This window comes from Lotus japonicus, chromosome 2 (genome assembly GCF_012489685.1).
Source record: "Lotus japonicus ecotype B-129 chromosome 2, LjGifu_v1.2".
Taxonomy (NCBI): Eukaryota; Viridiplantae; Streptophyta; class Magnoliopsida; order Fabales; family Fabaceae; genus Lotus; species Lotus japonicus.
The window spans coordinates 95,059,303-95,079,243 of record NC_080042.1 but is presented as its reverse complement, the minus strand read 5'-3'; the positions used below and the strand labels follow the sequence as shown (position 1 = coordinate 95,079,243).

The 19,941-nt window shown below is 37.8% G+C and overlaps 2 protein-coding genes across 3 annotated transcripts; both read left to right on the top strand.

Moving 5' to 3' along the window:
* The first annotated feature begins 2,920 nt into the window (after nt 1–2,920).
* Nucleotides 2,921–9,343, top strand: LOC130741410 (protein phosphatase 2C 70). 2 transcript variants are annotated; one of them, XM_057594306.1, is made up of 13 exons: nt 2,921–3,168; nt 3,261–3,492; nt 3,592–3,678; nt 3,786–3,961; nt 4,051–4,209; nt 4,827–4,970; nt 5,073–5,134; nt 7,100–7,235; nt 7,363–7,457; nt 8,217–8,332; nt 8,429–8,558; nt 8,948–9,002; nt 9,093–9,343. In XM_057594306.1, the coding sequence occupies exons 1-13, from the start codon at nt 3,043–3,045 to the stop codon at nt 9,249–9,251; spliced, it is 1,677 nt and encodes a 558-aa protein (XP_057450289.1). In that variant the 5' UTR covers nt 2,921–3,042; the 3' UTR covers nt 9,252–9,343. The 2 variants fall into 2 exon arrangements, with proteins under 2 accessions (XP_057450289.1, XP_057450288.1); XM_057594305.1 differs by having other exon boundaries at nt 3,261–3,678.
* A 3,192-nt stretch (nt 9,344–12,535) lies between these two features.
* LOC130741409 (probable ATP-dependent DNA helicase CHR12) lies at nt 12,536–19,650 on the top strand. The gene is made up of 11 exons (XM_057594304.1): nt 12,536–12,951; nt 13,177–13,241; nt 13,516–13,704; nt 14,212–14,361; nt 14,695–15,081; nt 15,223–15,482; nt 15,605–15,823; nt 16,548–16,755; nt 16,827–16,980; nt 17,523–18,128; nt 18,779–19,650. Exons 1-11 carry the CDS (start codon nt 12,669–12,671, stop codon nt 19,456–19,458), a joined length of 3,201 nt encoding a protein of 1,066 aa, XP_057450287.1. The 5' UTR covers nt 12,536–12,668; the 3' UTR covers nt 19,459–19,650.
* Nucleotides 19,651–19,941: the final 291 nt, after the last annotated feature.

The window sequence follows — 19,941 nt, the reverse complement described above, 5'->3', positions numbered from 1 at the left end:
ATATTCAATGTTTTGAAAACCGGACCGGTCATCGAACCGGTCGAGGCACTGGTTTAAGGTTTAAAGGTCGAACCGGGGTTAAACCGAGGTCGAACCGTATTAATTTAAATATTTTTTTTAATTATACATCTTTAAAATAATTATTTAAAAGTATGATATCTCTATGTTATTTTTCAATATTCTACTGCTATGTTATTTTTCAATATATTTCAGTTGTATTTGTTTGGTACTCAAGCAAATCTATATCTCTTCATGCATTTGATCAGTATAAAGGCAATCTATAACAAGTGTGGACAAGTTTCTTTTTCATTAGAATTAGTTTTGGCCCTTGGAATCACAAAAAACTTTTTCCCATAATTTTTTTATAGAAACAAAACGCAAGAACATATATTTCTAACTAATATATTTTATTATTTTACATTTCAATTATTAATTTTAAATATATATATCTTTATTCATAATAGAGCAATCATAACAAGATATCTTTAAATTGGGTTTAGGGTTATTTTCTCTCTCTACAACCTCTCAAGTCTCAACTTCTCTATGCGTTTCTACAGCCTCTATTCCTTTCTTCTTCCTCTCTTTGTCTCCATGTTCTTTTCTTCTTCCTCTCTTTACCTCCATGCTCCTTTCTTCTTCCTTTCTTTGCGTGTGATACTTGCCTCTTCAGATCTGTGACTCAGGTTTCCTATTTTTTCTCTTCTATGCTCGTTGCTCCTTCCATGGCCGCCGCCGTCCCCTGTTTCTGGTGGTGCTAGATTCGGTGTGATTGAAGGTTGCTGGCTCAGGGTGGAGGTGCTGCTACGGCCGCCGCAGAGAGGGAGCTTGCCGGCGCTCAAGGAGAACTGGAAATTGGAAAACAATCACCTCGTTCATGTGGTTTCTCTCCTCTGTTTCACGATTTGTTTTTTTTTAAACATCATCTAAACGACGTCGTTTTGGCTTGAATGAACAGACCGGAAAAAACCGGCCAACCCGTGGTTTTTACCGGTTCAATTACGGTTCGATGTGCAGCCGGTTTTAGAGGAGTTCCGGACCGGGGAGGGGTCCGGTTCCCGGTCGAACCGGTTGAATCGGACGGGCCGGTCCGATTTTCAGAACATTGGAAATATTACAAATGTCTATTATTATGTTTGCCTCGCTCGTGCCACATTTCGTTCTTCCGACCATAACCACAATCTCAACCTAGTCAAGACGTAGGGATTTTCATTAGCCTCCCCAATGCTAACACAAACATACCCTTAGGGCCCGTTTGGTGCGACGTATAGTATAACGCCTGATAGTATAAGACCTGATAGTATTAGGCCTGATAGTATAAGCCCTGATAACTTTCTTATACTATCCAGCGTTTGACCATACTCTGTATAATTTATCATATCGTTTAAATTAATGCAATTTTATGTTTAATGAAGTATTGAATAATGATATATAATAAAAGTCAAATATGGAGGTGATTATAACGGTGGTGGCGGTGGTGATGGAAGTGGTAGTAGGTTGGTGGTGGTGACAGCAATGGTGGTAGGTTGGTGTTGGTGGCGGTGGTGGTGACAGTGGAGATAGGTTGGTGGTGGTGGTGGCAGCGATGGTGGTTGTGGTGGTGACGATGATACGGTGGTGGTGGTGGTGGTAAGGCGGTGGCGGCTACGGTGGAGGGTGGAGGCAATGGTGGTGGTGGTGGCGATAGGGTGGTGGTTGTGGTGTCGGTGGTGGCAATAGATTGGTGACGACGATTATAGTGGTGGTGGCGATAGGGTGGTGGTTGTGGTGTCGGTGGTGGCGGTAGGGCGGTGGTGGTGGTGGTGGCGGCAACACTGGTGGTGGTGGCGGCAACACTGGTGGTGGCGGCGGTGGTGGTGATCGGGTGGTGGCAGCGATGGTGGTTGTCGTGCGACGATAGGGTGGTGGTGGTAAGGCGGTGGCGGCTTAGTAGGGTGGCGGCGACGGTTGAGGGTGGAGGCAATGGTGGTGGTGGTGGCGATAGGGTGGTGGTTGTGGTGGCGGTGGTAGCAATAGAGTGGTGGCGGCGATTATGGTGGTGGTGGCGGTAGGGCGGCGATGGTGGTGGTGGTGGCGGCGGCGGCGATGATCGGGTGGTGGCGGCAACACCGGTGGCGGTGGTGGTGCTAATGGTAGTGTAAGTTGGCAGCAACAGAGGGCGGTGGTGATGGCGACTTATACGTCACAACCTTATCATGTCTTACTCATCACTCACATGATGGATTAAATAATACGTCATTTTAACGTATAAGGGGACTTTGATGGATAAGCTTATACAATACAATGTCATCACCAAACAATGGATAAACTCATAATGTATTGTATAAGCTTATGCTATCATGCCTAATACGGTGTGCCAAACGAGCCCTTAAGATGTCTATGGTTGTAGTTGATATAAAAAAAATTCAACAATTAATGCATGAAATAATTCGAATAAAAATCGATGATAAGGTATATCTAAGATAAATTAAATTTATTGATTATTATTTTTTAATTTTCATTATTATTTAAATATGTAAATAATTAATTGTGAGAATATGTTCATTCTGAGAATATAATAAAACCTATTAAAATTAGTTTTTTCAAGAAACTTACTAACATAGTGAAAACAATTTGATTTTTCTTTTGAAAGTTAAAAAATTTGATTAATACATAAAATGGTACAACGGAGAGAAAACACCTCCAAACTATCGGGTAGGACGCAGTGACATGTTGGGGAGGCGCCAACATAGGCTCACTCCTAGAAGGAGCGCGTGGATCTCCCCGAAATGGGTTGCCCACCAATTAATACATAAATAATTTTGATTATGCATGAATGATGTGATAATGAAACTTAAAAAATTCCAACTTGAAATATAAAGAAGGACAGTTTATTGGGATGTATAATTGTAAAAAATGAATAAATTTGGATGTAAAAAGAAAGAAATGTAAAGAGAGACCATTTCAAAGAAAGGGCGAGGTTGTCGCAAACCCAAACCCAAACCCAAACCCAATGGCAATGAGTAACTAGTCTGAAGCGAAGGAAGACGATCGATATCGAGATTGATGGGTGTTCAAACCATTGTGACTGTGGTTCTTCTCCTTATGCTTCTTCTCATCATTCTCTTCCTCTTCTTTCTCTTCAAACCATGGCGCTTCTTTTTCCCTTCTCGTTTCCGCTCTTCCATCAAGGTAATCAATTTTTTCCCCTTTTTTCTAACCATTTAATTTCCTTACCCTAATAACAAGATTTCAATCGATTCGATTCATGGCTACTACTATAGGCTGGTGTTGGTGTTGGTGTTGGTGAGCTTGAGAGGCCCCTCGTTCCTGATGAAAACGATGCTGCTTCTGCTGCTGCAAACTTGTCATTCCATGAATTGCCTAGAGATTATGATCTTGAAGGTGCTTGTTATCCCAATGAAGCTCATTTTCGATCACCCAGAACCCATGGCCAGGAACTTGTTCACAAGCAAAGGTTTCAGTCCTTTTCTCCTTCGTCTAATTTGCCCCCAGGTGATACTTTGATTCTCGATGTTATCTCTCATCCTTCTCAAGATGTTGATGTTGATGTTGATGTTGGCCAAACACTTAAGTTCACTCCATCTCACATAGCTCAAATTCCAAGGCATAGCACCACACCTACCCATTTTCAGAATGATAAGCTGCAGGATTTTGTGCAAAGAGATATCTCTGATCAAAGTAATTTTTTCACTCTTTTTTTATTTTTTTATTGAGTTGCCATTGCTTCATGTAGTTTCATTTCCTTGATGTGATGTGCTCAATATATCTTTGTGTTAGAATTGCAGGAAGTTGCCTTACTCTGGAGGTTATCAGTGGCCCTTCTTGTGGACTTCGCTATTCCGTGCAGTCAACAAATCCCTCTAGTCTGCCGCTAACCTTAGGAAGAGTTCCTCCGAGTGATTTATTGATCAAGGATTCAGAGGTGTCTGGAAAGCATGCATTGATAAAGTGGAATATGGATGTAAACTCCTTTTCTTCTCTTATTTTATTTGCACTTGGATGTTTAACATGTATGGTGTGCAATAATTGTTGTTAAAATTGAATTTTCAGAAGATGAAATGGGAGTTGGTGGATATGGGTAGCCTAAATGGGACATTTTTGAATTCTAAGTCAATCAACCATCCAGACACTGAAAGTAGGCATTGGGGAGATCCAATAAATCTTGCGAATGGAGATATTATAACCCTCGGAACCACATCAAAAGTAATTGTAAGTATTATGATTCCGTTTCAGTTTAAGCCGCTCCCGTTTTATGTTTTGACTATTATGCAAAGCTTACCTTTTATACATGATATTGGATGTGAGGAGGTGCCGTTTAGGGTTTAATATGGAGTGTTTTGTTCTCCTTTACAATCCAAGGATGCTTTGTCATGACAATATATTGTTTAGGAATTTACTTGAATACCAACTCATGTTCGGTTTCATGTATGCAGATATAGGAGGATAGTTATTAATCGTGAAATAGAACGTGACTGTTTCTGTTGAGATAGATTGAATAGAAATTATTAAGAATGTTATTTTAGCTAGACTGAATTGGAAATGTAGGTTTTATTCTTTCAATGATCAATCTTTTCCCTTGCGAGATAGGAAAATAACGTGTCTTCTATAAGTAAGGGTAAATGCCTTAAATGTCATTATTTTGTCTTCACTTAGAAAATAATTCTCTTTATGCTTTTCCAAAGTTCCTTTTGTAATTATATTTAATTGGTAAATAATTTTATCTTTTTTGCACTATATATTGATCTCACTTTTACGTACCGTTGTAGATTTTTGTGTTCGCCCCTGAAAAAAATTCCTACGTAAAATTTGCAATTTGATTATGGCAGGTTCATATTTCTTCCCAAAATCAACATCGCATTCCCTTTGGGGTTGGTATGACATCAGATCCCATGGCTATGCGTCGAGGAGGAAAAAAGTTTCCTATGGAAGATGTTTGCTATTATCAATGGCCTCTACCTGGGCTGGATCAGGTTCTGGATTTATTCTTCACTCTCCTTCAATATATGTCTTCGCAATTTTTGTATTTCACACTTTCTAGGGGGAACTAACCCACCTCTGTGCCTAATTTTCAGTTTGGACTTTTCGGTATTTGTGATGGGCATGGTGGAGATGGGGCTGCCAAATCTGCTAGCAAGTTAGTATTTTCTGCCTTAGGTCGGCCATATTTATTGGTTGCCCTTTTTACGAAACCTGCATTTTTATGCTCTGTAGTTTTATACTCTTCCCTATGTTCAGGGACGGAACCAGGAAAATATAGTAAGGGGGGCAAAAATTTAATGCATTCTAAACAAAATCCAATGTGACTAATTTTGCTATTAGCAATGATATAAAAGTTCATACAAAATATCATATATTTCATAAAACCAAACAAGACAAATTTTGACATAAAGAAAACACCTACAAAAAATGTGCACCTCATTTCAATCATCCGAACTTTGTTCTTCTATGATTCTTAATTTGATAACTCTTCCCTAATGTATTACTCCCTCATCCAAAATATACGTTGTGTTGTTTTAGCATTTGTACTAGGTTTAAAAATATATGTTATTTTTCAAATTTAAAGTATTGTTTCTCATTTTCTTCCTTGTACACCCTCATTTAAAATTGATATATCTCTTACCTACTTCAATGTTCACTTATCACAACTCTCACTATGCACTTAAACAATAATCACATTTTTCTTTCCTTAATATAACTCAGCTAAATATGTAGGGGTGTTCAAGTCAAATTATTTATCAAATGATGGGTTTGTAATATCTGTGTATAACCTTAAACAACTTATAGTTTACGACGAAGGGAATACATTGTATATAAATCTTAAATAGATCTAAAACATATAAATGCTAAATTAGTGGGCTTTAAATTTGAAATGAAAGGAAAAAAGTTGCTAACAGTGATAAAAAAAAAGGTGCTTAGTGCTTAAAGACACAAAAACAAACTGCAACTGGGAAGATGAATAGCTTTGTTGAACAACATCAATTGCCCACACATGGAAGACATTAGGTAGGAATAGGCGAAGAGGCAATGGAAGAAAAGTGATGTTTTTCAAAACTTTTGGAGAGTAATTTCACTCTTCTGTATGGGTATGCCTCTTCACATATTTTATTTTACACTTATATTTAACATATAAGAAGTCAAAAGATAAGGTTGACTCACTAGGTTGTTGAAGACAAATGTACAAAACTTACATTATTTTGAAAATCATGTTTAACATATTTTAGGATTCACTTTTCATAGTCTTCTATTTGATGAGAGGATTAACCTTTTGTAATTTTATCTTTTGTGATAGGGGCTGGTTCACTTTAGGGGTGGGGGGCTAGTCTTGATATTTAGTATGGGTATTAAAAACTCTTTCAGATCAGCAGGGGGCGGTCACCCCTTTTCCCCAAGCCTGGGTCCGTCCCTGCCTATGTTGGTGACGATGGACATTGGATTTGATGAATAGATTAACTTAATTTTTTCACGGAGCATTCTTGTTTATCACTGTACATTGTCTACTGATTGCTCTGTAATATGTTCTCTCTGTTTCAACTTTTTCCTGTATCTTTTAGTAACTCATTTCTGGATTTATGTTGTTTCAATGAATTTTCACTCCGTAATTTACCAAACTATTAAATATGGTTATATTTAAGAGACTCTATTTACTTTCCTAGTGCTAGGATATTTAGAGAATATCTCACTATATCATTATTGTATCTTGAAATATCATAGTGAGTTGGATCTTGCAGGAGTGGATTCCATATTTCATTCCCTAATCTATTTCCTAGTTTAATTAGGACTGGGCTCTAGTACAAGTATGAGTAGGGCTTGTGTTTTGTATTTTATATCACATCATTACAAACAAACGAATAATATCCACTGCATTTATTCTTTTTTTTTTCCTTTCCTACCTGAATCCCCCTATAATTTCAACAAGTACTGTCACATTGATGTCATTATTTGCATCACCAGTATTCCTGGCCTGCTGTAAAGTGAGTTCCATTGTTATCTGTCATGCACCAGTGATGGACATTGAGATTATTATTGTAATTCTCTCCTCAAGCTTTTTCCTGTTCTTTATCTGTGAAAGACTACTAATTTTTTGTAATTCTCTCCTCAGGCTTTTTCCTGAGAAAGTTTCAGGTATATTATCGGATTCCTTAAAAAGGGAGAGGGTTTTATCACTCTGTGATGCTTCCGATGTTCTCCGAGATGCATTTTCTCAAACAGAAGCATGCATGAATCACTATTATGAGGTATGGTGTGATCCCCTCTGATCTTTTTTAGCTCCATAGGTCATGTAGATGAGTATTTCTGCATTATTTTCTGCTACTTTTTTTTTGTATTTATGGTTTGTACATTTTGGTTCCAAACTATTTACAGGGATGTACGGCAACGGTGCTTCTGGTGTGGACTGATGGTGATGAAAATTTCTTTGCACAATGTGCAAATGTTGGAGACTCTGCCTGTGTTATGAGGTATGTTAATCTAACCAACTGGAACACTTGGAATGATTTGTTTGAATTTTGAATGGGTCATAGGGTAGGCAACATAAAAAATAGGCTATCAGACACCAAATAATATGGTTATAGGGTGCGTTTGGGTAATCAGCTTCGTTAAGCGCTTGTGGCAATAATAGCTTATCGTATTAGCGCTTATCCATAAGCTAATTTGAGAAACTTATTGAAATAAGCTAAAAATAGCTTATGGATAGGCATAAGCTCTTATTCATATGCTAATTTGAACAACTTATAAAATTAAGGTCAAAATAGCTTATAGGTAGGCTATAAAGTATAAACTATTTACATAAGCTCTCCCAAACACGTAAGCGCTTATGCTATAAGATAGACTCAAATAAGCTCTTCCAAACAGAGCAATAGTGGTTTATGCTAGTTTCACTTTCCTTATTACGTTAAGAATCATGTTGGTCTGGAACTTTCAAAGTGGATAGCTGAGAACATCGGTGAATGGAGACTCTTAAAATTTTCAAGTTGCAGTTGATAGCATTCAGCAGTTTTCTCTAGTTATAAATTTTCACAGCCTTTTAGATATCTACTTATCTACCTACTTACCCTAATTGCATTACAAATAGATGCCCTATTCTTACATGGGTGGTTTTAACTGCAGCTATTTGTTTTTCGTATGCTGTCTATGATTATATTGGCCCAAATAGACTCAAATTCTTGTGAGTATACTTTTATACCCTTATGAGACTCATTAATTATTATATTCGGTAGTGTTGATGGGATACAAATAGAGATGACAGAAGATCACAAGATAACGAGTTCTTCTGAAAGACTCAGAATAAAAGGGACAGGCGAACCGTTGAAAGATGGGGAAACACGTCTATATGGTATGACTGGAGAAAAAAATCACTGAAACAGAACAAAAATTTCATTTCCTGAGTTACAAGATTGACTTGGCAATTACTGATTGGTGCTCGGTGCAGGTATAAATCTTGGAAGGATGCTTGGGGACAAATTCCTAAAACAGCAGGATTCTCGGTTCAGTTCAGAACCTTATATAAGTGAAGTCGTGTATATTGATCAATCAAGCAAGGCTTTTGCTGTCCTGGCTAGGTGATTTTGCTTCTGAGTTTTATAATTTCTATAGCTGAATGAAGATCTCGTTCACTGTCACTGGCTTTCAATGCTCCTTCCAGAAGGAAATAGTTCTTCTATAGTGAGCAAATAAAGGTGTATCCACCTCAAAATTTTAGTGGAATAACGTCAAAATATACTTTTAATTAAATCAAGGATGGATATACATTTGCTTGTCCACCTTAGACGAGCTTTATTCCTTCTCGACATAGGTGGTGAAATAACTGGCTGAAATTTGCAAAATCCAAACCATGATGTGTTTGGATTTTGCAACATTACAGTCACTACTCACTAGTTCATTTGTTTAAACATTTGTATTTTTCGCTTTGCCATGTTGAATCTAAGTTTAGCATCTGTGAAATTTTCAGTGATGGATTATGGGATGTCATCGGCGCGAAGAAAGCAATTCAGCTCGTACTCCAGGTTTTGTATAAGATAAAACTGTTTCTCGTTGTATATTTGGTTCTATGTCTCACCAACTTGCTCTAACTATGTCCTTTCTCAACTGCACAGAATAGAGAGAGATACAATGCAGAGAAAGAGAATACAGCAGAAAAGATTGCTAGTTTGTTACTGAACGAGGCTAAAACACTCAGAACAAAGGATAATACCTCTGTAATTTTCTTAGACTTTGACACCCTTAACAGATTCTCATGTAAAGTTGGATCCTAGTCCTAGTATGAATTAGGAATAGTCTTACAGCAAATGGTAAAACGCTTTTTTTTTTGATAGGCAGCAAATGGTAAAACATAATTTTTGTTCCATCCAACTGTCTTTTTTCTCTTCTCGAGCAGCCCAAAGAATCAAATAAAATAAAATATAGAAAAATGCAGTGCACACATGGAAGGTGGTTTTCGACTCCAAAAAAAAAATGCTGGAAGATTAAGTCATAGAGAAGAAAAAACTAGGCTTAATCCAGTTTTTGGTCCCCATCCTTTGTCATAAATATGGCTTTAGTCCCTCGCCGGAGCAAAGGTGGGGATTGGTCCCCAGTTTTTGGCAAAATAGTTGGCTTTGGTCCTTCCGGTCGGTTGGGTCAACGCTGGAGCTCCGCCAGCTGATGTGGCTCTTGCCACGTCAATTAATGAGCTTAGGTGGAATATTTATTTATTTTTTATTTAATTTAAAAAAAAACTTAGATTAATCACCATCATTCAATCTTCATCTTCATCATCCTCAACTTCATCTTTTCTTTCCCAGAAACCCAATTTGAAACTTCCCTTAATTAAATTAAATTGATCTTCATCATCATTTCATCATCTTCATGAACATAACACAAGCACAAGCAACAACCACGCCCAGCTAGGAGAATCACAGCACCAACAGATACGCAAGAACAGAATCCATAGGCACCAGAAGCTCAGATCTGGTCCGCCCCAACCACCTTCTTAAACTCCCAAAAGCTCAGATCTGTCACCACCAAACTGATGCCTTCATCGCGCGAGGTTCAGATCGGCGCTTCAGGTCCTCAATCTCGTCCGTTGCCACCACACCATCGTTCTCACTTCTCTGCATGGAAGCTAAAGTTTTGAGAAGATTTGCTGAGTATCATCCATCCACCGCAGCAAATAATACCCATTTACACAAAAACAACAAAGCCAACACCTTTCTTTGCCCCGTGTTCCTTTTGCTATAAAACTCCAGCCTTTACCCATACCTGCGTGGAGGAGGTGTATTTTGATGGTGACATCAGTTCTGGGTATTGCAAAAGGATTAAGTGAAGGAGGTTGGTGGTGCTTGATGAATATTCTTTGTGTAATATGGGTTAGAGTTATGATTTTGTGGCATTGGAGTTCTGGGTATTGCAAAAGGATTTTGTTGAATTTCATCTTTTTAATGATTTTATTTAAATAATATATGAGGTTAATTAGGGACATAATTACTGGGGCTAATTTTTTTTAAATTTCAAAAAATAAATAAATAAAAATTCCACCTAAGCTCATTAAATGACATGGCAATGTCACATGAGCTTCCCGGAGCTCCGGCGTTGACTCTACCGGCCGGAAGGACCAAAGCCAACTATTTTGCCAAAAACTGGGGACCAATCCCCACCTTTACTCCGGCGAGGGACTAAAGCCATATTTATGACAAAAGATGGGGACCAAAAACTGGATTAAGCCAAAAAACTATCATTTTGGTTGAGACCAAAGGGTCTCCGCCATCCACAACAATGACTTATTATCTCATCACTGTGGGTGCTCGTGCGGGTCACGAAGTATGCTGCTTTCTCATGTACAAAATGAGAACCCTCAATCTCATGATTTAGAGACAATATTATGACAATACGTGGAAGTGTAATTACTAATTAGATGAAAAATTGTGATTTTACCAAGGGAGGTGATTTTATAATATATTTTATGCTTAAGTAAAGCATGATTAATATCGTGATGAGAGGTGTCTTTAGCTCTGGAGTTTTTGCAAGCAGCAAGAGTGAGGACTCAGGAAAGCTATCGTTGGAGAAAGCGTGACTCCTCCATGGGATCCTCATACCACATCTTCTTATGCTGCTATTATCGTTTATGTTTTATACTTTTATTATATGTTTGCTGCTGGATCAGGAGAAGGCGGAGTGTAAAGCATTGAGTTTCCTGAATCTTACAATATGTGAATACTTACGGCCTGTTTGATAGCAGTTTTAGTTTTTAGTTTTTAAAATAGTTTTCAAAAACAATTCTTAAAAACAGTTTTCAGAAAAAGAAAATAGTTTGAATGACATGTTTTCGAACATTTAGAAAACTGATATCTGAAAACTAAAAACTGAAACTGAAAACATCTTTTACCTGTTTTGGTTTTTTAGTTTTAAAAACTGAAAAAAGAGAACTGTTTTCAAAAACTGTTTTTGAAAACAGTTTTTGAAAACAGGTCTTAACAAACAAGTTTTCAGTTTTTAAAAACTGAAAACTGTTTTGGAAACAGTTATCAAACAAGCCCTTAATCTTACTATCATTTTGTAAGATTCATGAAACTAATTTTTTATAGTTACTTTTTAAAAAATATGCATCACTTTCGGATTCTAGTTCTTGAAGCTATGTAACAATATGTGAATACTTAGTCACGGCCAGAGCTCAGAAGCCCATAACTGGTGAAACTCTATACAAATCTTTGAAACAATAATACAATGTTTTAAATTAGTTCGCACTTCTCAAAGTGAAAGATGTGGATGCGGTTATTCCTCATACAATATGGCATGCACTACTGTGTCCTACGAGCAACTAGGTCCAGTGCATTTCTTACATTTCACTCGCTCCTCCCTCCCCTCCTCCCCATCATCCTTCCCACCGCACCACACCACCCTCCCCCACTCCACCCCCTCTCTTCCACACCTCTCTCTTCCCCACCGTCTCCCCTACACTTGTCATCCACTATAATGTTCTTGTTTCTTATTTGAGTAGAAATTTCATAAAATGAAATGATACAACTATTCCTTTTGTTGATTGAGTGGGTCTATACCAATGATTTTGCATTTCTCATATTATTGTGAGTGAGATAGTAAAATGTACGTAAGAACCAAATTAAAGGTGAAAGACTGCATGGTAGTGATATATTATCACGTGAGAGGCTTAGTGGCGTGTCCACGTGCCACTTAACTTGTTACATCCATATTTCCATCTCCGTTAAGTTTAATTAATGAGTGGGGAATCCAAGAACAAATGTGATTGACTTTTGAAATTTTAGGGACCAAATTGTAAGCGGCATGAATTTTGAGGACCAATATAATGAATTACTCAGATATTAGAAGAACACATCAACCATTATTTCCATTAGATATTTAGATGTTGGACATTTCACATATTAAAGACTTTAGGACAAAAAATCGCTGGTTCCAAAGATGAAGGACTCCGATCACCAAATTGCAATAGATGATAAACCTCAAGTTTGAATGTTGCAAAGTAGGGGCATAAAGGTCTTTGTAGGGAAAGGTGGAGGCGTGTGTTGGCGTAATTGAAAGGAAATAAAGGAACGGGGTTGCGGAAGTCGGCGATTAGGAAATAGCGAAGACTAGAGAGGAAAAACAGGGTTAAGGCGTGTTTTAATTTTACTGTAAACTCACTCTCTCGCGAGCGAGGGAAGAAGAAGAAGAAGAAGAAGATGGAGGAGCAAGCATTGATTGGAGCGCTGAACCTGATATCTCGCAACCTTCCTCTTCCCCCTGACCTCTTCACCACCGTTTCATCCATTTATCACCGATCTCAACCTCAACCTCAACCTCAACCTCAACCTCAACCTCAACCTCAACCTCAACAACAAGATTTGTTGGCAGACCTTCAAGATGCACTCTCCAACCACCGTGCCTCCTCCGCCTCCAAATTAGACCAAGCAACCGAAACCCGTTATCAAACTCTCATTCAACACCGCTTAACTCAGCTTCAAGGTTCACTGTTTTTTTATTTTTTTTTTATCTTTATTCTTTACTTATACTGTGATGATAAATGAATGATCATGATAAGCTTATTAAACCAACTTGGAACCCTTAGCCAAACTGCTTTGCCTTCAATTCAATTTTACATGTTTATTTTATTAGCATGCTGTGTGTGTTGTATCTCCATATGGATTAATTGGAATGGAACCTAAATTGTCCTGATTTTGATTTCACCAGAATTGCCTTCCACCAGGGGAGATAACCTACAGACAACTTGCCTGCTTGAGTTTTATGGTCTAAAGGTAAAATTCATTCTCAAAAGATTATTCCATGCTTGCTCTATTGTCCATATTCTATAACGTTGGCAACCAAATTGTTTATAGTATGGCGTTTAATGTTCCTTAGCTTGTCGTGTGTGCGAATTAATTTCATTACTATGTCTTGTGCTGTTGTCAAAGACGGTTTTCGGTTACGGAATTATTTATAGCTATAATATTCGCTTATTCGCTAGTGTCAACTTAAACTGAGAAATGACAATAATTGTGTCCTTGCTGGCAATGCCATTCTTTCTGGCAGCTGGCAGAGTTGCAGAGGAAGGTTCGGACTGACGTCAGCTCTGAATACTGGCTCCGCGTTCAGTGTGCGTGTCCCGACAAACAATTGTATGATTGGGGCATGATGCGGTTGCGCCGCCCACCGTATGGTGTTGGAGATCCGTTTGCCATGGATGCTGATGATCAAATAAGGAAGAAACGGGATGCTGAGGTGATGTTTTATTTTACTCTTCCATGTTGCAAAATGCGCACACTCAAAAGTGCCATAGCTTTACATCTGTTAGCCCTATCATGATTTCCCTACCCCTAAAGGGAAATTTCTTTCCCTTTTTGGTCGGTTGTGGGCGGGGTGAGGGATTCAAACCCTTGACACCCTGGTTTATAGCCACGTGCTATAATTCTTTAAGCTATTGATCCCACCCATTTCCACTGGATGGCCCCCTCCCCGACTTGGTTTAAACTCATTTCGTTTATCATGTTATGGATATTATTGCTTATAGTTTGCATCTGTTATTGATGAGGCTTCATTAATCCAAGGCTGCAATGATACAAATGTATCATCAGATATTCAATATGGTTCCCATGAGATCTAGTTTTATTCAAGTAACATTCTAGCCAATTGAAAGATCTTCTGATTAGTCCAGGGATCATTTCAATTCCATTAGCATCAATTGAAGTTTATTTATATTGCTTATCTCATATAAAGCCTCAAATGCAGAGACTATCAAGATTAGAAGAGCAGACAAAGAATCACATAGAGACCAGAAAAAGAAGATTTTTTGCAGAAATATTGAATGCTGTCCGCGAGTTCCAGTTACAAATTCAAGCTTCTTTGAAGCGGAGAAAACAGAGGAATGACGGTGTCCAGGTCTACTATCTCTTCCCCTATCTTTCTTTTGTTGCAAAACATGTCTGTTTTCTAACTTTTTGACCTATTAGGATTCAAAGTACTTGTGAACTATTTTTATTATGAATTTATGATAAATTGGATGTATTGGCAGAGAATGTTGTCAGGGTGTGTATATCCTTTCGATGGTATAGGATTTGCTAGAATAAGAACTTTTAATGTTTAAGAATGTTTGAATTTGATATTGTCCTTTTGGTTCTTGTGATGTTGAATGTCAATTGTGCCTTTCTCTGTGGGTTGACAAATCATCTAGCGTCGTTTGAATATGGATTATAAATTCTCTTAATATTGCAGGCATGGCATGGAAGGCAAAGACAACGTGCAACCCGGGCTGAGAAATTGAGATTCCAAGCTTTAAAGTCCGATGATCAGGAAGCTTACATGAGAATGGTGAAAGAGAGTAAGAATGAAAGATTGACTTTACTTCTTGAAGAAACAAATAAACTGCTTGTAAATTTGGGAGCAGCTGTTCAACGTCAAAGGGACTCCAAAAAATCTGATGGTATTGAACCCTTGGAAGATTTAGAAGCTGATTTACCGGAGTCAGATGCCTTGAAGAATAAGGACTCGCCTCTTGACGAAGATGTGGATTTGATAGACTCTGATTATAATGGTGACACTAGTGATTTACTTGAAGGTCAGCGGCAATACAATTCTGCCATACACTCAATTCAAGAAAAGGTGGGTATCTGTGAAACACTGCATTGTAATCCTGCAGTACATTCAAAATTCATGACAACTGTAGCACACTGGAATTCTAACTAGCTTAGGGTAAGTCCATTGTAATCCTAACAATTGTTAGTATGTTGTAATTATTTATAGGTAACTGAGCAGCCATCCATCCTTCAAGGTGGAGAATTAAGATCTTACCAGATAGAAGGGCTCCAGTGGATGCTTTCTTTGTTTAATAACAACTTGAATGGAATTTTGGCTGATGAAATGGGACTTGGGAAGACAATACAAACCATTTCGTTGATAGCACATCTTATGGAATACAAGGGTGTGACTGGACCTCACTTGATAGTGGCTCCAAAGGCTGTTCTGCCAAATTGGATGAATGAATTCTCAACCTGGGCTCCAAGGTATGTCCAGGCAGATAAAGAAAAAACCATTTCCGAACCTGTTCTCCTGGTGGGAGAATGTAACTTGGATTCTTCACACATATTCACTTTCAAATAACTTGTGCATCTTCTTTCTGATTCAGCATCAAAACTATTCTTTATGATGGACGGATGGATGAGAGGAAAGCAATGAAAGAAGAATTGTCAGGGGAGGGGAAATTTAATGTTTTGTTGACACACTACGATCTTATAATGCGAGACAAAGCATTTCTCAAGAAAATCCATTGGCTCTACTTGATTGTGGATGAAGGGCATCGATTGAAGAATCATGAGTGTGCTCTTGCCAGAACCCTGGACTCAAGGTATGATTCTCCATGACCAGTATTAGTGTTATACTGATGTTTAATATGATCACCAATGTTGTGTACTTGTGTTACACTACTGTTTAATATGTTCACTTCCCTAAATTCTTGGGTGAACTGTCCTTTTTTATTTTCTTTTGAAGAATTCTAGAGAAACTGCTTGCTCTACCAGACTGAAGAAAAAAATATAGGCTGAATCAAAATGAAATATAGCTTTCAAAACCATGATAGCCCAGTCAAACCAGTCAACAATGCTGTTCATTTCCTGTAGTTCAGCTTTCCTCTTTTATTTAATATTTTCATGTCGGTTTGGATTTATATCTACACATAAGTTTCTTTTAATTCCTTAATCTTTAGCTCTAAAGGGACATGAGTTAGTTGGTTTCAATTTGAGGTGAATCCCAAAAACTTAAATTTGAAACTATAGCCTATTCTATGGTTATTCAGCCTCTGTAAGATTTTAGATAAATAGCTTAATCAGAACACAAATGTTGTCAACCCGATTCTTTATTGTAACTTCACTTTGAAGCATTAAATTTGGTCTACTACATCACTGTCATATATTTCTTCTAAAGCGGTTTAGGTTCTCAGAATATATCTGTTGAATTTCTTGGTTCTTCTTAAATCAATTCTCTTTTCATTAATTTGATTGCATTTGAATTGGAGAGAACAAAATCAAATATATCTCTTTTCTAATTTAATTTTAAATTTTTCTTTTGTGCAGCTATCACATTCAACGAAGACTTTTGCTGACGGGTACTCCAATTCAAAACAGTTTGCAGGAATTGTGGTCCCTGCTCAATTTTCTCCTTCCAAGCATTTTCAATTCAGTTCACAATTTCGAGGACTGGTTCAATGCTCCCTTTGCAGACCGAGTTGATGTCTCACTAACAGATGAAGAACAGTTATTGATTATTCGGCGTCTGCATCAAGTAGGTTTCTGCCTTGTTTATTATTCTCTTGCTTTCACAATTTCTTTCTGATGTTTCAATTGCTCTTTTAGGTAATAAGGCCCTTCATATTAAGGAGGAAGAAGAATGAAGTGGAAAAGTTTCTCCCTGGGAAATCTCAGGTCATACTCAAATGTGATATGTCAGCCTGGCAAAAAGTGTATTATCAACAAGTAACTGACGTGGGCAGAGTTGGCTTAGCTACTGGTTTGTATCTCAATTATTTTCTTGTTATGCCCTTACACACTTCTCTTAGCCTCATAAAAATACAATTGTTTTTCCCAAGTACTTTTGAGTTTTTATATAAATATTGGTTAGCTTCTGCTAAAGTTATTTGTGTATTCCCCTCCCGCCGTATTGCTAGTTGGTTCTCAAAGGTCAAAGACCTTGACTATAATTATACCCTCAGAATGTTTATGAATCAGTTCTGCCAATATTTTTTAGTAATTAGAAATCCTTTTTGCCATTTGGTTGGATATTGATAGGTTTTTCTGGTTGCAACTTTGTGATGAATTTGTGGAATAAGATTCCTTTGTTAGATAAAAATAAATGTGATTTTGAATCACCTAATGTTTGTTTTTTTTTCCTTTCTTAAAGTTATCGAAAAGAAAAATGTCCACCCATGTGTTGTACCCCTAAAGCAAGCTTCCACCTCCATAGTATTAGTTGGTTTTTACATTGTCCTATGCTTACCTGTTTTTTTGGGAGCTTGAGTTACAACCGTTTACTAAAAAGTGAACAATTTGTAGGTTCTGGAAAATCAAAAAGCCTACAGAACTTGACAATGCAACTTAGAAAGTGTTGTAACCATCCTTACCTCTTTGTGGGAGACTATGATATGTATAGGCATAAGGAGGAAATCATCAGAGCATCAGGGAAGTTTGAACTTCTTGATCGATTGCTTCCAAAACTTCGGAGAGCTGGTCACAGAGTCCTCCTTTTTTCACAAATGACTCGTCTGATGGACATTCTTGAAATTTATCTGCGACTTCATGATTATAAATTTCTTAGACTTGATGGCTCAACAAAAACAGAGGAAAGAGGTTCCCTACTACAGAAATTCAATGCTCCTGATTCTCCGTACTTCATGTTTCTCTTGAGCACTCGTGCTGGAGGTCTTGGTTTGAACTTACAAACAGCAGATACGGTTATAATCTTTGACAGTGATTGGAACCCACAAATGGATCAGCAAGCTGAGGATCGAGCTCATCGCATTGGACAAAAAAAGGAAGTTAGAGTCTTTGTGCTGGTTAGTGTGGGATCAGTTGAAGAGGTGATTTTAGAGCGTGCTAAACAAAAGATGGGGATTGATGCCAAAGTCATCCAGGCAGGGCTTTTCAACACAACTTCAACAGGTTTGTTCTCATACCTTTGATATATCCTGCAAATATTTGTAAGTAGCTATTTTTTGGATGAAAGAGGGAAGCATTTATTTGCGTGTTGTAATAAAATATACTGCTGCTTATTTGATGTACAACCTTTTGCTGAACAGCTCTTCTCAGACATATGGGCAATAATGGGCTGTATCATGTGCTGAACTGCTGCTCTAGCTATAAACAAATTATGGAAACTAGCAAGTTTTGATGCACTTAAATTTGTTTTTTTTAGAGTCTCATCCTATGCACATGAATGTGGAAGTTCCTTACATGCATAGTCTACATTCTTTGTCGTATGTTTACCTGCATTTCCATCTTATCTTCTCATTTGAGCAACTTTTATTTTTGGTTGAGCATTTGAGCAATGTTAAGAAGAATAAGTTGGTGAAGATGAATACTGCATTCCTAATTCTATTTGACTTCCTGTTCTGATTTTGAGATCTACTTAGAGATTAAGAATTAAGAATCACCACTAGGTCTTTTATACCCTATGAAGCACAGACACTTAGAAAAGAAGTCTATGTTCAACTTAGCATATCCTGGCACCTTGCAACTTGTGAGTCTCCTGTGTTGTGCTTCCTAAATCTTGCTAAAAATTAATTACTTAAACACATGGTATTTTAATGCAGCCCAGGACAGAAGAGAAATGTTGGAGGTGATCATGCGTAGAGGTACTAGCTCACTTGGGACAGATGTGCCAAGCGAGAGAGAAATTAATCGCCTTGCAGCCCGATCTGATGAGGAATTTTGGCTGTTTGAGAGAATGGATGAAGAGAGAAGGCTAAAGGAGAATTACAGATCTCGTCTCATGGAAGAGCATGAAGTGCCAGATTGGGTATACTCTGCACTAAATAAGGATGAGAAGGTCAAAGCTTTTGATAGTGGTAGTGTCAGTGGAAAGCGGAAAAGGAAAGAAGTGGTATATGCTGATACATTAAGTGATCTACAATGGATGAAGGCTGTGGAGAGCGCACAAGACATGCCTAAGCATTCAGTTAAAAGGAAGAGGAGAGACAGCGATGCACAGGCCAGTGATGATATTGGGGCAGAAGAAAGGTTATTAGAGTTAAGAAATGGAAGTGAGAGATCCAGTGAGGATACTTTCAATGTGACCCCTGCCTCTAAGAGGCCCAAGCATGAAGAACTAAATTCCCAGAATCATGAAAACGAGGACGTAAGAGTAGGTGGTTTGAACGAGAATGTGTTTTCCTGGAATACTAAAAAAAAGAAGAGATCAAGCTATCTTAGCCAGGGTTCATTATCTGATACTAAAGGGCAGAATTCAAATGGAAGAGCAAACAGGAACTGATCGGGATTTCAATTTAGTCAAGGATGACAGAATTTTCCCAACATTTGAACTGTGATATCTGCTTTTAATTCTGTAGAGTATCAAGAGTTTTAGGTGGATTGCATATGATTAACAAATGAAGATACCAGCAAATTCATTCTGGTAGTTGTAACATGTTTATCAGCATTAATGTAAAATCAATAGTTTTATGAAGGATGTTTCCCTGGTTCATTTCCAGGCCTCTGTCTAGATGGTTAAACAAATGGGATTCCGGGGGAAATAGTTGATGGCGAGCCACTTAACGAAATAAATACCAAAACGAAGCAAATGGATACAATCTATCTATTTATTGTTATAATAATAAATTTGAAGTGCTAGATGTGAAGCTGCCACATCAATTTTTTTTCTGAAAAATTCTCTGTTAACACTCAAAATCAATCTCCACCTAAACCATTAACCAACTATCCACCCGAAGAATGCAATACCAGCATCTCCAGCCACTGA

What these genes read in the sequence shown, in the direction of transcription:
- LOC130741410 (XM_057594305.1), top strand. Translation starts at nt 3,043, where the DNA reads ATGGGTGTTCAAACCATTGTGACTGTGGTTCTTCTCCTTATGCTTCTT. An exon ending in GTTTCCGCTCTTCCATCAAG is followed by an intron (nt 3,169 to 3,260) that starts GTAATCAATTTT and finishes CTACTACTATAG; the next exon opens with GCTGGTGTTGGTGTTGGTGT. An exon ending in TGGGGAAACACGTCTATATG is followed by an intron (nt 8,333 to 8,428) that starts GTATGACTGGAG and finishes TGCTCGGTGCAG; the next exon opens with GTATAAATCTTGGAAGGATG.
- LOC130741409 (XM_057594304.1), top strand. Translation starts at nt 12,669, where the DNA reads ATGGAGGAGCAAGCATTGATTGGAGCGCTGAACCTGATATCTCGCAAC. An exon ending in CCGCTTAACTCAGCTTCAAG is followed by an intron (nt 12,952 to 13,176) that starts GTTCACTGTTTT and finishes TGATTTCACCAG; the next exon opens with AATTGCCTTCCACCAGGGGA. An exon ending in AGAGGAATGACGGTGTCCAG is followed by an intron (nt 14,362 to 14,694) that starts GTCTACTATCTC and finishes TTAATATTGCAG; the next exon opens with GCATGGCATGGAAGGCAAAG.